The sequence below is a fragment of the Drosophila mauritiana genome, chromosome 3R, assembly GCF_004382145.1.
Source record: "Drosophila mauritiana strain mau12 chromosome 3R, ASM438214v1, whole genome shotgun sequence".
NCBI classification, from domain to species: Eukaryota; Metazoa; Arthropoda; class Insecta; order Diptera; family Drosophilidae; genus Drosophila; species Drosophila mauritiana.
This window is the reverse complement of record NC_046670.1, coordinates 6079349-6096711: the sequence shown is the minus strand read 5'-3', so window position 1 is coordinate 6096711 and position 17363 is coordinate 6079349. Positions and strand designations below refer to the sequence as shown.

Sequence of the window (17363 nt, the reverse complement as noted above, 5' to 3'; positions counted from 1 at the left end):
TCCAACTCTGCACTTGTCCCCCCGCACAAACAAAGCTGATTCTTGGGCCCCAATGGTGCCAGCATATTTGCAACATTTTGAGTTCCTTTCTTGACCATGATTTTACAGAATTGTTGCATTAACTTTATCAAAATATCAGAGCCTATTAATGAATTTGGGTACCTAATGAGTGAGCACTTTTAAGGGATTATTTATTGTGAGCCCTAGGCTAGAAGCTCAAATGGTTTGATTTTGCAAATGACTTTAAAATGGTTTATGCAATCTAAAAAAATATTATATATTTACCATCATAATAACTAGTAATCGGACTATAAGCTGAAACATAAGCAGATAATCCAACGACTAAGCAATAATTACCAATCTGAAAGCAATTAGGACATCATATTAACAAAATATTTTCATTAATCTACAAATTTCGAATGATGTACTATAAAAAACTTTGAATAGCTTGAAATAGGGTACATAAAAGTATTGATTTTAGTTTATAGAAACCTTAGCGTTTGACCTGTCACTTTGTTTGATATATGTTCTCATTGAGAATGCGGAATGGAACTGCACTAGATCGGTTTTCAGGCAAAAGCCCCTTTTCGTCCTGCAGATGTTGCGTGTAATCGGCCTCCATGCGAATTACCATAACACGACACCAGAAAAGAACACAAAAAGCAGCATGCACACAGATACGCCACACAGGGATGCACACAGACACACACACACACGTGCCCAGGGATATCCGTGTGCCAGTGCGAATGAATCTCAGTTTGCAGTTGGCCAACTGAAGCGTAGACAAGCAGCTCTTTAAGTTTGAGCTAGACTTCTGCCCCGCCACCCGTTTGTTAAAGGAACGGATTAAGGCGTCAAATTGTTAGACAAGTTCCTGGCCCGACTCTGCTCCAGCTTCGCCCGTGGATAGATCAAAGTCCCGCGCCTCATATATGTATATCCAACAGATGAATACACACTAGGATGTATGTAAGGTCCTTCTGCGTACGTGTGTGTGTGTGTTGTGAACTGCGACGTGGCTTAAGCCCACAGCCCTGACAATGCCTTTTAATCAATTCCCCGAGTCGGTCCATCAATAAGCGACGGCGAAGGGCCCGGAAAATGCGAGTTTCCTTTCCGGCTGCCTGCGCGTGCTTTCCTTTTATTTCTGCCATTCGGCATTTTTCTTGTTGTTTGCCCGGCATATGTATGTCAATTTTTCTAATGAGCTAGCAAAAATAAGTAAAGTTTGGGCCTTTTCTGCATTTCGATTTAAAGCGCTTTGAAGAATTCTCATTTTATTCTTTCGATTGAAATATTATTTTCTTTTTATCGCTGGGGACATAAAAGTAATATAAGCAAGTTCAATACACAAATTGTTCAATCTGAACAAATTCATGTTAAGTAATTTCAAATACAATTTAATAAATTTTAGCAACAAGTTAGCTAATAAATGAAAGTGCGATTAATTTCACTCGCATTATGGATTTCTTTTTAGATATACCCATTTATATACCCACTTATTTAGACTTAAAATTAAGCTTTAACAATGTGTCACTAGAATTAGCTAAAATCCTTTTTAAACTAGTTTTTTATAAATAAATACATTGTGAAATAATAATCTCATATATTTATGATTATTAATTTAATTTTCGTTATTCATTTATTTAGAAATGTATGTATGAAATGTATCATGAATGACATATTTCTTATTTGGAAATTAATGCTGATATCTGTACCTATATAAATTGTTAGAAGGGAAAACTCCTACATAAACGTGTACACTTTGGATATGAGTTTTAAAGTGGACTTTTAGTATTGCAAAGTTGGAAATGTGTAATTAACACCATTTTCACTTAATTACTTTAAAGCAGTTTTCAAATGGCTCTCACCTACGAAGTACTACGATTGGGTTATGCAATTTTCCTAATGAGTTGGCACAGATAAACAAACAAACTCGGACCCGTGCTTGCATTTAAGTTTAAAGCCCGTTTAATGTCGAGCAGGGGCTCTCAGTTATGGAGCGCACTGTACGCCTGGCTGACCACAGACCACACCCTCACCCCTCACCCCTCACTCCTCACACTGACACCCTGAAAGCCAGGTTTGTTGCCTGTGCATTAAATTTGATGGCTGCAAGTCCTCGGCTCATAATCACAAGCAGACTCCCACCTGCGAAAATGGAATTTAATTTGCTAATACGCTTCGTTGAGTGGCTACGGGAGGCGTTTTAGTGGGGTTTTCGGGGTTTGAATTGAAGGTAGTCAGGTGAGACAGGTTGACTATGATGGGTTTTTGGGACTGGCGCTTTTTTGTTGCGCCTGCGGGAGAAATTTTTTTTTTTTTTTTTTTTAATTAGTTTATTTATTAAGGCATACGGGGAAGTCATGAAGCCCCTTTGTGTCCTTCTTATCTATTAATTCAGCCCATTTTGGGCTCGCCGGCTAACTATAGTTAGCTTTTTCAAATTTACAGTAATTTAACTAGAATTACATAACAATCACATATAACAAATAGGATTTAAGATAAGCGTCAGCTTCTGCGGACCCTTGTCAAAGGAGATCGGGTAATGAGATCCCTCGGTTGCCTTCTATTGAGCCTCCTTGGTGGGCGAGATCTATTTAGAGCGCTGGCCAGCCGATTTCTGTGGCGCTCCAGCCTGTCATGGTATCTGCTCGAGTGCTGGTTTATTTCGTCGAAAACCGTTGCTAGTTTTAGGTCTCTGTGCAGAGTGGTGTTTCGAACAAACTTTGCAAATCGTTGCTCCATCCCAGGGCCCAGACTTCAGTAATTCTCGGCTGAAAACTTGGCTTTCACATAGTTGAGCTGGTCTCGGCGCTCGCATAGTTAAGCCAATGTAAACTTTTTTAATTTGCAATAATAATAAAAAATTCCGTTTTCGACTGAGGCGCAGGCAGCCAAAGAATTCCGAAAGCCACGTCCAGGTTCAGGTTCAGGTCCCGGCACCGAATAATTCAACAAGTTTTTGCGCCATCAGCATGGATGTCCTTCGTCCTTGCCACTGCGGTTCAAAAATATTTGTGGCGGCCGTTTTTGCGTTCAACGACAGCTCGCAAACACATGAGGCACATCCTGCGGACGGGAAGGGCCGTCTAATCCCCGACCAGTTGCGTTGTTTAAAAACCCATTTTGATTTATGCGACGGGTGAGCGGTTGGGCGATATACTCAAACACCTGTGCAAAATTTATTAGACTCTAAGCGAACTATCAGCCATGCTCAGCGAGCTGCGAGGCGACAACCCGTCGATGGCGATGGCGATGACGATAATGATGATGATGATGGGGATGATGACGTGTTCACTTGGCAGCGGAACTGCCAATTGGCGATAGCGGAATCAAATCAATAATAACACGAACTCAATCAACTGCAAGTCGGAGCCAGCCGTCTGTGCCAATTCCGATGGAATCGCAATCGAAATGGAAATGGAAATGGCAAAACTTAACTGCGGACTAAACAAATAGTTGCATTGCCTAATCCAGGAGCTTGACCCGGGATCGCTCGGCAATCTGACAGGCATTTTCGACTGTTCCATTAGTCGAGTCCCTTGGCCGGGGGCAATTTAAGGGACTTGGGCCTGGCTTTCGCTCTAAACCTTAAACCGACAGAGCCAACACGACCGACTTCAACTTCGACATTGTCTGGGCCATGGGCGTCTGCCAAAAGGGGCTCCAATGCAGCTCAGCTCAGTAGTAGTATTATGTACCAGGGCCTTCGCATCTTGGCTAAAGTATCTAAGGAATTTCTTAACCACTTAAGCTACGTCACTGCCAGGGCAAAAAGTCTTAGCTCACTGCGGGAAAAATGCTTTAAAATTAGATTTACAGAAAATATAGTGTAATATAGATATATATTAATAACTAATCAAACATTTGGTTTAAAGATAATTATATTATTATAATTTCTTCGATTTGGGGTAACATTATTCTAACTATAGCTTTAGATTTCACACGTACTAATTAAATTAAATGATTGCTGAAGTAACCTCAATTAACTAGCTCCGAAAATCTGATATGTACGGTGTACGAATTTAAATAATTGATGCTATTTAAGCTTACTCACATAAAAATATATATAAAACTTCCAGTTAAAAATGTCAAAAACACCTTTATCAGAACTTTTGGATGTTCAAGGTGCGATCAACAGTTTTCATTGAGTTTTAAAGTTTTTGTGGGAGTGATGCGCTTGTGCTTGTATATATACTCAATAATTTTAGGTAGATTATGCATTTTTTCTGATAAGCCCTTCGGAACTGATAATATCACGCAGGTTAAAAAAAGAGCAATCGAGCTGATTCATTTAGATTGCTTATTTTATTAACCCATTTGGCCCAGTGCAGACGTTTCCGACGTTGTCGCTGTCAGTGGTTCCCTCGTTTAGACCAAAATCGATTACGACCCGGCAAGGATAACTTCGCGTGGAGGAGAAGAGGCGCCAGCCACGCGGAGACATTAAAGCTAGTGGGGTGGGTGGGGCAAAGAGGAGCGAAAGTGCCAACACGTGGTTAGATGCAAAGGGGGCCAAATGGAGAGTGGCGAGAGGCATTTAGCCCGAGGCGGCGGTATTTTTTCCACCGATTGACGGTATCATTCTGGAACCACACAAAGGGCTGCTTGATTGAATGAGTGTCCGTGCGTGGGCACCTGGCATCCTTCTGATAAGCGCCGCGTTTTCGACACGCGTTTGTCGCACCTTTTTAGCCCGGTTTTTTCGCACGCGAAAACCAGGATTTTTTGTGCAACCCGCTCGCACTGACAACTGCATCTGTGGATCCTGACCAGGTGTGCATCCAGGTGCCAGATGACCGCTTGTGTAAGCCAAACGCACAACAGAGCTCCCCTTTAACCCACCGCCACTGACCTCTGCCCTCTGGCATTTTGCCATAGTATATGTGGGTTTTGTATTCCGCTGCAGAAAAAGAAGTGGCGATGGTGGTAAAAAAAAACTTCCGGAGGATATGAACTGGCAAATGCTGCGACTCTAATTAAAACTTAATGCAATGAAGCGCAATACTTTTATTGGCCATTTGTGTATGGGGGCCAGTTGTGGTATGTTTTTCACACTTACTTATCCTTTTTGTATGTAGAAATTTAACCCGGCAAAGTTGGGCCAACATGCCGAACTGGCAGCTGTACTCTGTTGGTTTAGTGTCGGGCTTAATCAAATTAAATAATGCCGCTGGCATGGCAATGCAAACAACAAGTTGAGGGCGGGAAAGTGGTGCGAAAGGGGCGTGGCCGTGCACCCATGGCAACACATTTAAAGCTCTGAATAAACGCAGCGTTAAAATATCAGGTTTCATTTGCAGAAGTTGATTGCGCAGTAGATTAACTTCCCGCCAACTAAATAAATGACCTGTTTTGCATTCCCGCCATCTGCCCACCTGCTAGGCAAACAAGTTAATTGAATTTACAAACTGTGCTTTCGATGCAGAATATTCGAAAGAAGCTAGAAAACTACAAACACAATATAAAAGTTACTTGGGTTTGATCGATTCGCCTGCGGCTAAAACCTGATTGAGTTGCCACTGATTTGGAGCAAACGAAAGTGACATGGGTAACCATTAACTAGATTTACATTTAAAAGAAGTGGATTGGTGACATGACTTTATAGCTACATAAGCTTAAGATGGATTCATTTATGGCTAAATAATAAGCAAATTAAATTGTTCAAAATATTATTAAGGACCATAATATTTACATGATATAAATAAATCGTGCGGATTAAAAGGTGATGAAAAATATTCTACCGAATAACAAATAGTTGTTAAGACTTTTATATCCCGCTCCCCAAGAAACAAACTTTTTAACTAGATTTGTAACTAGATTTGTTGAAAAGTATCTAACAGGACATGTCCGTCTGTCCGTATGAACGTTAAGAACTCGGGAACTATAAAAGCCAGAAAAAATATGTATTAGTGAAATTTTAACTTTCACAAGCCTCCACTCACTCTTTTGAGAAATGTTTTGATTTTTCGATCTTTGTGACCTGCCAATTTCTATTGATATGCCAATCGAATTTGGAAATTCTACTCGCACCTTACTAGCTGAGTAAGGGGTATCTGGTAGTCGGGAGCTCAACCTCCTTGCTTTTATTTAAAGTGACTTTTACCTCAAGCTCACCTTTTCGTATCTTCTTCTTTTTAATTCTCATTTTATAAAGGACAAAGGTTACCTGGGAAACTTCGAAACAAAGACAGGCCCTCGTCTTCAAGGAATGCGCAAAATGTAATGAAAAATTGTCTGCAACACTGAGATAGGAATCCACTTGTGCGAGCTGCCAAAGTCACATTCCCCGGAAAATGTGTAAATGTATAATTCTGATTTTCCGCGCTGCGTTTACGTCTTTATTTGAGCTGTGGAGTCAAATCAAATTTCACGCTCGATTTACACATTCTGCAGGTGCGTGAATTATTCAGACGGATAAGGACCCGGGGACCACACGCATATGTACATATGTATACTCATATTCTTTATCCTGCGCGTGCGGGTTAATTACTCGGTGAATCGGCGAATATATATGCACATATATATGTATCATATGTATGTACTCGTATATGAGGGCTGTAGTAGGATTCTCGGTTTCTGGCTCAGTTGGCAAGGCCGACACTTTCATTGCTATTTGGCGGCCATTGCCGTTCTCGAACCCTCCGTGCATTAACTTCATTATCACTGCACAGCAATTTTAGCATACCTGCCCCAGTTCCTTAGTCGCCCTCCTCAAACATAAAATATAATGCGTTGGCCCCACTTTCTTTTTTCCCCAACCCGACTTCGCTTGACTTGCTTCTGTACTCCACTTCCGAGTTGTCCCTGGGAAAACAGCTTTGGAAAATTTGCACGTCATACGCACACAACGCTTCCGAGGGTTTATTCCGGCTTTTTCATGGGCGGAGGTGGTGCGGGCACCAACTGACAACCCTTTTTGCCCGGCAGCATTTTATGTGCATTTTAAGCGAACCGAGCGGAGCAAAGTTTCTCGTTTTACGATGTGTTTTCAACAGTTGGTACGTGACTTTTCACTGAGCAGCGCAGTTGCCTCAGATTTCCCCAACCCTCTTTTTTTCCTTTTTTGTTTTTTTTTTTTGTTTTTGGTTTTTGGCAGTGATCGCAGAGAGTCAAGCGTTCAGCAGATAGGGTCAGTCAACAGTTGGCCAACACACACACTCACGCACTTGCACGTACACACACGCACAGCAAATTTGGCTAAAACGCACTCCTATTAATTGCATGTGTGGCCGAAGTCAGCTTTGACATGAACATGGCAGCTGGCATTGGCATTGGGCGGGTGCGGGGTTAGGGGGTAGGTGTGTAGGGTGGGGTGGAAGGTAGAAGGGCAGCTTTTGTGGCTGCATTCGTAATTGCTTTTGCGTTAAATGTCTAAACTGTATGCCATATACACCGCAGTTCGTAAAACCATGCCACTTGCACACTGGGAGAAAAGGATTCAATCCGTTGTAATTCCCACCATCGTTAAAAGCTCTTGTATATTTATGTGTATTGTATTACTATGTGCACTGCCTAAATTTTTAAATATTCCCCTTTATATATTGGTAAATATTACATATATCCATAGAAACTATTATAAAATCACCTTGGGATTGAAGATACTTTAACTAAATATAAATTTAAATGCAGTACATATTTCGATTTGAAAGCGAGCATTTAGTAACCAAAATTCAAGAAATATTACTTTTCCATATATATATTACTCTTATATTATTAAAGATACATATAAAAAGATATATATTTCTTGTAGTACTGCGATCCTGACTTTCAGTGGATGAATTTTTCTTGCCGCCCCATTGCCACACACATCGCCTCGTTATCGTGCTCATTGCATTACGGTCGACAGGCAAAATTTGACCCACTTTGTGGGGAGCATGGAGGTGGTGATGGTGGAAGTGAGGAATGGGAAAGGGGGGGGATTGCCGGAAAGGAGTTGAGTGCACCACAACGTAAATCCACTTTCGGTGGCAAAGCGTGTAATTAGCCTCCGCCCGAGTGGCAAACGAGAAGCAATTACAATTTCTATTTGCCGGTTATAAATCAGGGCTGCGACCAGAACCAGAGCCACAAAAATACAAAACCCCGAACTGGAAAAGAAAAAAGGGCAAATGAAGTGGGCAATAGAGCACTCCAAGGATAACAAAATGTCACCGAAAATCACAGAAAAAAAGGCACTGAGGCGCACAAATGGCTAGCGTTGCAAAACCGGCAATTGCCCACCAATGTATGCAATGAAAAATATTCATTTCGAAAAAGACCAGAGGAAAAACGCGAAGAACAATGAAACTGGCGGCAAAAAAGAAATTGCAATGTGCACTTTCACTGCGTCTTTGTGTGAGTGTGTGGATGTTAACCATTTCGAGTGTGGCCAGCGAATGTGCGGCAATTCGAAAGCTGAATTATTCGGAGAATTCGCCATTAAAGACAAGCCGCGGGAAATGGAAGCTCGCCTCGCAGTTGCTTTGATGCGGGGGGCAGGAGAGTAGGGTTGGCAAAATGGATAGGAAAAGTGGCAAAAAGTATCAACTGCCAGCATCCGTGTCATTTTCATTCGCACACAACTGCGAGTGTCAGTGTGTGTGTGAACTTGAAAGGCAACTTTCGATTGAAAATGCCGCCATGGAGCAGATATGGAATTGATGGAAGTAAACCGCTGCGATGCTAAGAATTTTCCCATAAGCCGCCAGCTTACAGCGCTTTCAATTTGATTAGGACTGTGAATAAACAAAGGAGCACTGCGAAAGCAAGCCAAATTGAACATAAAAAAATGGGTATACACAAATGGATATTCTCTAGAAAAATAGAAAGCTTCCAACACAAGGGGCGAATATTTCCCATGCAGTGCAAATAAATATTGAAATGTTGATATTTCAGTGTGCTCAGAAGTAAGAGTGGTACTTTTATCAAAACGTTGTAAATTGATAGTGTGCTCAGCTGAAAAAATACAAGTTAAATAAAACAGATATGTGGAATTTATATTGGATAGTGCTTTAAAAAGCTTAGTAATTTAATTATGCACTGCCCTTTTGTTTAAAAAGTGGTGATAAAAATATGTTTATCATATAATGCTATTCAATTATATTTATAAGGCATTTGCATAAGTCTAAATAGTTTTTGATTGATTCGCCACATTTTCATTTTCCATTTGTGATCAACCTTATTCACAGTTACTTGCCCATGCTCTGCTATTCTCATTTCCCGCATTGTGCGGAAAAATCGAGCAGAGTGCTTCATCCGTTGAGGAACCATCTGAAAAAGGAACCTTTAGCCGCTTTTGCAGACTATTTACACATGGGCGTCTGGCCGCTTGAATGTGTGCGTATCCTTAGGTTTTCCTCAGACTTTTCCCATCCAGCCCACCACCGCCCATCGGATGTGTTTGCTTGCAAAACTTCACAATTTCGATATGGCGAAGGAGTGAGGGGGGAGGGGGGAGGGAAGGCGGAGGGGAATGGGCAGGGAAGCGATTTTTATTTTCAATTTTCTTTGTCGAACACATGACAAAGTGCCATCAACAAGCGAGCGATGCGATGCGACGCGTTAAGGGAGCAACAAATGGCTATGTGTGTGTGTGAGGGGGTGTGGGGGGAGGATGTGTGGCAGGCGCTTGCCACAAGGGCGTGGCATTTGCCTGTTGAAATATTGCAACCGCTGCCAGTAAGCGAAGAAAGGATAACAAAAATTGAGCGATGTGTCTGCCGCATCAAACGGCTACCAGTCTAATAAGGACAAGAAGAGTGATACGAATTGTGGACACATCCACACATCCTCGCGTGTGTCCTTACAAGCTCGATACGTGTATTGATCAGATGACAAATGCGGCTGCCATCGTCTTTTACTTGTGGATTGCCAATTGCCATCGCAGCTGGGGCTCCAAATGCGATGAGAGCCGCCGAAGGAAGTGGCTTGATTGTCATCCGTCAGATGCACCTCAACTTCCTGTTTCGCAAGCTATCGCCTCATTTATCCTGGCATAATTTGGATATAGTTCGTGGAAAAGAGAACTTTGGATGGATACACTTATAAACTTTTTATCTATTATTACTATTTACCTATGAATTGTATCTTTGCATTAAAAGCAAGAAATAATTACTTAAGTGAGTCCTTTTTATTCCTTAAGAAATTAGATAAACTTATGAGTACATATCTATAGTATATAGTGACAATACATTTCTTTACATTTTTTCTTGATTTATAAGAGGTTTTTCCCCATTTCCACGATTGTTTTCGTTTTCCCTCGGCATGCTGATCAAATGAATTATGAACGAAAATGAAGGTTTAAAGTGTTAATTAAACATACAAAGCTCGTTTCCATTCTGTTGCTGCTGCATAATTTGGAAAACTCACTGCCATTTTTTGTGCTTCGCTTTCCGCTTTTCCTGTCCATTTCCACCCACATCGCCATCGTACCCACCCATCATTACAGCTTGTAAGTGCTCATTAACATAAGCCGCTGATGTCGTTGTGCACATTGTTGCCATTCCGGTGGCTCCACGGACTTTTGTCTGCCCTTTTGGGCGCTGGGAGCCGAGTGGCCAGGAGTCCGGACTTGGGGCTCTCGACTCGCGCTGATTGTCGTATTTAAATTAATTTCAATACAACGACAAAGAGTACGAATCAAGCAAATTATAGAATCAAAAGACACTGGCCCATAAAAGTAAACAGGCCCCAAAACAAGAAACGCTGGGGCGGGTGGATCAGCAGGAAAGCCCCGAATATAAAAGTTAAATTAAAAAATAATATCCGACGAGCAGAACGACAATGAAATCGACGGGCGGAGAAGGCGAACAAAAATGCGAATTACACATAAAAAGCCGCAATTGAGTTTTTGGACTTGTGCCCGGCCCGTCAACCCGGGAAAAGTGTGGGGAAATTCGGGGAAAAGGCGGCGAAGGGACGCTGCCGAGTGGGTAACTCCACACAAATATATGCGTAAATCTCGACGATTTCAAAGGGCGTGGTGGGTGGTGGTGGGCGGCGGGGGAAACCCGGTGGGTTGTCAGTCAACAACAAAATCGAGAGAAGCAACAACGAAATGCGAATCCAAATGAGCATCGCTTCGCAGCAAAATAAAGGCAGAAGTGAAGCGAAAGCAAGAGCAAAACCGACAAAGGATCTGGCGAAAAGCGGAAAGAAAAGCGCCTCTCGTAAAATTTCCACACTCACACACTCGTGAGTTTTGCTGCACACTTTAAGGGGGTGGCGGGAGGGGAGTCTGGGTTGGTTGGAAAATGTCTTAAAGCAACCGCTGCATTGTTTCATTAACTCCGTCTGAAATTGTGTGCGCACCAGCAGCCCCATTACCCCATTCCTACTTACTTAGCGCTTCCCGACGACATTTTATGGCCCCTTTTTTAAAACCGAGATCATTGAACGCTTACCTACACTGGGAAAACCCTTCCTGCTTTTCCACAAGCACCAACAAAAACCACAAAAACCAAAACTAATCATTTAAATTGATTTCTCTGAAATCAAGTCCTTAAACCATAACCACAACCACCGACCGATGCAATTTGTTCAATACTACGCATGTCGTTGACCGCAATAATTGAAAAATTACGCACTAGGGTGGGATTTACTTAGGCCACTATATTATGGACTAAAAACAAATGATTCTACTTAATTATCTTCTTTTTTATATCATATATACGTATATAAAATGTCCATACTCCAAAACTTTCAACCTATTTGAACAGTTTTGTACTGAATACTGGTATACTTATAAAAAAATAGAAAACCTTAAAAAAAAAGATATATATATATATACATATATATATTAAACCAACTTAAAGATTGATATTTTGATTTAAAAAACTTTTAAAAAAATATATATATTTGTTGTTTTTCTTGTTTTAATTGTTCAAAACCCTGTTCAAATTTACACGAATTGAATTTAATTTTAATATTTACAGATGAAAATTATATAGTTGAACGAATTTATTATAAAAAAGTAATGCAAATAAAGCTTGCATCGATTGTTACTTTTTTTACAGTGCAGCTGGATAACCCTTGGCATTCCATGTTGATTTACACCCAGCCAAGCCATACTAACAAATTTTTCTGGAGCAAGAGAATAATAATATAAATTGCAATCCAGATTTCCCCGGAATCCTTCGCCTCGAGCAGCAAATACTCGCTTTACTTTGCAGCAGACTTGACAGTCTTTTCTTCGAGTGCATTGCGTACTAATCTGAGTTGATTTACTCATTATTCGCTTAGACGAAAGTCTCGTAAATCCCCGTAAAATAAGGAAATAAGTTGTAATTCTGAATCTGAAATCTTTATCGCTCTCTGAAGATTGTTGGCAAAAAGCTGCTGCTAATTAGTAAGCTGAAAAAGTGAAAACCGAGGTGTTCGCTTCGAGTCATCGTAATGAAGTTTTCCAATTTACTTATCGCCTTGCTCTTACTACGTATATTTTCGACTTCAATGATGCGGGGAATCACCGGGACAAGGACGATTCCCGGACAGTTTCCCGGGCTATTTCCATCCACTCCGCAATCACCCGCAATCACCCGCACCCCCCTGCGCTGCCCATTTTCAAGCACAATTACCGCACGGAGGCTGCAAGTTTTCAAGGCCGCTTTTAGCACGTAAATTAATGTTGTTTCGCGATGTTTGTTGCCTCTGTTGTTTTGCTCGACTCAACTTTTGTTTAGTGTTTTTCTAGGCGGGCAGGGAAAACTTTCTCGCTTTCCACGCCGCACCAAAGGCGTTTTTCCCCTTTTCTCGCACAAAACTGTTGAGTGGCAAGTACACAGAAGTGTTGCCGTGTGTGTGTTCTTTTTTTTGAGTTTGTGTGCTTTGTGCAGTCATCAACACCCGCACACACACACCAACACACACAGCCAGTGGATAGTAAATAGAAAGGACATTAAGTGGCGTTAAACAGACACTCGTGCAACAGCCGCAACATGTGAAGTGGACCAGCGGGGAAGTGGCACGCCAGGACATCGGGTGGATTGGTGGGGAAAAAGGGCATGAGGCTGCGCCATTGCAAAGCACATTTATTAGCCCGGCACACGATTCAAATCGGTTCGCTCTCTGTCTCTGCCTCCCTTATTTTTATGCCACAAAGCGGAAAGTGCAGTTGAGATAAAGTGGCATTAAAATGGCGTTTTACCATTTCGGAATAATTAAATATTAAATTAATAATTAAAAAATTCTATACATTTCCCACATTTAAATGTATTTTCTCAGTACCTTTGCTCCTATAACTTGAATTATTTATTAAAACTTAACAATATGGTAGTACTTCTTTGTGCACTTACTTATCATTTTATGCCGCTGGGCGGTGCGCAAACCCAAATGCTTGGATTAATCCGGCTGACTGCTCTTTGCTGAGGAACCCGAAGCTCCGCTTTTGACCGCTTCAGTCCGCACTCGAATCGAATCGAATAGAAAACTCGCGAAATGGTCACCGGGTATTTCCGGGAAATAAGCCACGAAACTTTAAGGATCTGCTGCGTCGGGCTCGCACTGCTGTTGCTGCTTTTGGTGTTGCTGTGCCTGCTGTTGCTGCTACTCGTGCTGCGTTTTTGCGTTTTTGCCGCGCTTGCCACCCAAGGACCCAACCAGACGAGGACTGTCGATGAACTGTGCGTCCAGCAGCTGTTGCTGCCCGGTGTTATACGGGCCATAGCACAGTTGGCACAGGCGGCGCGTCCCCAGGCACAGTGGGCCATCGTGGGCCAATTCACGCACACACGGCGTATGCGCAATGTCGGAATGGCAGGAGAGCCGAGTGAGAGCCCGAGCAGTCGACGGAATTTACTCACGCAGCGGCGGAGCAACAATTTGTTGACGAGCCGGGACACAGCCACGAATGCCAGCCAGCCAGCCATCCAGCCATCCAGCCAGCCGGGCGGACGGACGGAGGACATTTTGCTATTTGTTATACGGCAGACAGGCAGCGTCGTCCTGTCCAAAGGCAAGAAATAAGACCGGAAGCAAAAAGTCAGCGTGATAAGCAAACGAGGGGAAAGGGGAGCGAGCAAAGGGATATCCTCCTCTCTTGCAGCTGCAAATTCCTGCTGTCTTTCATTGGTAATACGCCGGGCGAAGGGCCCGGACGAAGTCACCTTTTCCTTGCTGTCCCCTTCCTTCCCCTTCCGCGCAGCAGCACACCTGAATTTTCTTTCTTTCGACATTAGCATAATCGGCTGTAGTAGTAGTTGTGCCGTGGAAATTAAGTTGGCGCTGGGTCTGCTGGGTCTGTGCTGCGCCAGAAACTTACTCCGTGGCACACGCGGCGTATGCGCAATGTGCGGCAACTGTTGCTCGGACCCAAAAAGGGTGCTCCGCGCCCGTTCCCACCCCCTCCACGACTCAATAAATATGCATGAGCAGGAGGCCAAGGGGCTTCAATTAAATTTACTCAAATTGCGGTTGACGGGACAAACGGCTGCTGGTGTGCAGCTTTTTTCTGCGTGGACGAGGTCAGAAATTTGCATGCAAATATTTTCGGCATTTCCTCTGCAGGAAATTTATTTGTTTTTTTTTGCCCTTACTATTTTTTGCATTTATTATGAGCGTAGGCAGAAAAAGCGGCGCAAATTAAGACGCCAGCTCGGTGATGCGTGTCCTGGTAGTGTTAAATTGCGAAATGAACTTCAGTGAAATGAGCAGCAGGAGCTGGAGGAGCAGGAGCTTTAATGGCCAGCATTCTGGTCCTTCCGCTTGGCTCCAAATTGGCGCCCTGGATGGGGGATTCCAGGAGCTTGGCAGAGCAAACATGAACGAAAAAACATGAAACGTGCCCTGCCTGCTAAGGACATTCATTACGCAAGCTATGAAGCTGCCTTCTCCGAACTGAATCCAACCATCGCCCCACCTTCCCCCTTCCTACCCATGGGCTTGGTGGGCTGGCCACGCCTCCTATTGAATTATTCCAGTTTTATTTCTCGCCATTTGGCTTGGCACACACCGAGGCATCCGACTCTGCCGTGAAGCCGACTCCTTGCCGTCGGTGGCCCGGTTGTTGAACCACAAACACCCAGACACACAGAAACACTAAGCACCAGCACGGAGCACGCAGCAGAGGCAGAGACACCTGTTGATTGGGCCTTTCAGGTTATTTGAGCCAAAGCCAATGCCAAAGCAAAAGCGAAAGCCAAAGCCGAAGACAGTGGCAGTGGCAGTGGCAACAAGGCGATTTCCCCTCAGCTTATGTGGGCTCAATTTTGTAGTCGAGCCGGCTCCTTCTAATGGCCATGGGATATTGAATCGATTGACGGGGCCGCAGGATGAGAGGGCGGGCCAAAGGATGGGCAAACTGGGAGGTGGGAAGTGGGTTGCTTTGCAGCTGAGCGAAAAGTCGTTTGGCCTAAGCAACCGCAGCCCCTTTGGAGCTGCTTCCTTGTTTGTGCTCGTGTCGACAACAATTGATTTCAAAATATTAATTAACCGGATAAACCAATTGAAGCTTCCGGAGTGGGTAAATGACGGGAAAGGGCAAATGAAACTGTGCAAGTGCTTGTTGTGCAAATTTGGCATTTCCTTGTAATGGGTCCGAAAACAACAGGTGGCATTCTGACGAATAGGTTCTATCTCAACCGTATGCTAAATGAAGCACTTGAAAGAATCTTACCGAGCTCATTTCGTTCATGTTTTAGGAGGCTTCTCGCCCATCACGAACTGCCAGTAATGGCTACCTATGTTCTGCGATTGCTAATAGGCTAATTGGTGGACTTGAAGCTACCAATGCATCAGTCGATGGCCAGGGCATCCGACTTCTTCGGCTAGTAGGCCCTTATACGGTTGAACATGAGCTGGACGTGCTCGGCCGCAGCCCCTAAGCTGTCCAAAAGCTGAAGACATCGATTGCCAGTGGAAGATCGTGTAGTTGAACATGGTGGAGAACGCCGTGTGCAGTGGCACATTTTAGTAATCGGAAATGTAAAATTCAGTTAGATAAGCTTCAGAAAATGGAACATGACGAACGTACTCGCCGGGTTGATCAATCGATCGAATCTTTAAAAAGTTCGATGTCGCTCTAGGCAGGAGACTGCTGTTGTGTCGACATCTAATTATTCTGATATTAGTTGGTGTTTGCAGTTCCGATAAATTCAGCTTCGACCAAGTGGAGGTTTTCATTGTTACTGGCGAATTCCCGGGCTTGGGTGATGAAGTAAGTGCGTGTGCAAACGAAGGAATAGGTGAGTTCTCCAAATGCCTAGCCGATAGGGAAATATTCTCCTCATTATCACATGAATTCATATGGAATTCGCTTGGAGGTTAATGTTTATAGCTGTATCAGACTCAAAAACTGGAAAATGTTCGTCCTGAGTTTCAAATCGTCTTAATGGCTAGTGACTCGTACGCAGCAATAGTGTTCTCAATTTAATTATTAATTAAATTAAAGTCAATTAACATGGTTTGTTGGCTTCGGCCGAACCTTCATTTGATGCTCCCAGGAGTCCAATGACAGGTTGCTGGATGATGACGACGAGGGGTATCGGTGTATCTTGAAATTTAAGTATAAAATATGTAGTAATTTAAGTAAGCGACAGGAAAGGATTGTCGAATTGCGGGGCCTTCGAGGATATCTGTCCCGTTTGATGCAATGATCTGTTTTTTTTTAATTTTATTAATTGGAATTAAACAAGTTTACTGCTACCTATGTGGCAGCTTTACCGGGTTTTACATGGATGCAATGATCAATGATCAATACTGAACATAGGAAATACATTTGAGAAGATTCAAGTTCAGTAAAACATTCCGTGGAGAGTAGCTATTTATCCGTTTAGCAAACGCCATCTACACATCGTTCTGCTGACTTAAAAAATCATCAATACACCGCCACCTATGTTTGGTACGAAGTAAGACGACGAGCGTAAAGTGTTTGGTATTTTATTATCGAATGTAATCGAATAAAAATAACAATACAAATAATCAGGTTGGCAGCCCCCAACATCTGTAAAATTTAGAATGGCAACTCTGCTAATGTGTAAAATTTAAGCTGGCAGCTCCAGTAAAATTCAGGTTAGCAGTAGAGACATAAATGTACGTAAAAGTACGTTATTTTCAAATTAAACTAAAAAAATAAACATTTTTTAATCTTGGTATTTTCAATTATTCTTGAAACAAAGAAAATTAATGATGTGATTGAAATCCAAAAGTCAACGAGTATCTTAATATATTCATTTAACATACCATTGCAACTAGGTTGGGTTAATGCATTTCCAGGGATATTTAAAATACTTAACTTATCATTTTAAATAAACCAGACAGATCGAACTATTGCCAAATTATAATAGTAATTTCACTCAAAATACATTAATCATAATTACATTTCCTTAACCGATTGCCATCCCGATATCTCTACCGGTTTATTCGATACAATAGGCCGATAACTC

The 17363-nt window shown here is 42.5% G+C and overlaps 1 protein-coding gene across 1 annotated transcript in view; it reads right to left on the bottom strand.

Moving 5' to 3' along the window:
- LOC117145172 (angiomotin) overlaps positions 1 to 9923 on the bottom strand; it is a 34263-nt gene extending 24340 nt beyond the window's left edge. Inside the window, exon 1 of the mRNA XM_033310721.1 lies at positions 9792 to 9923. Within this exon, the coding sequence (XP_033166612.1) occupies positions 9792 to 9923 (132 nt within the window). The remainder of the gene's footprint in view (positions 1 to 9791) is intronic.
- Between the last annotated feature and the right edge of the window lie 7440 nt (positions 9924 to 17363).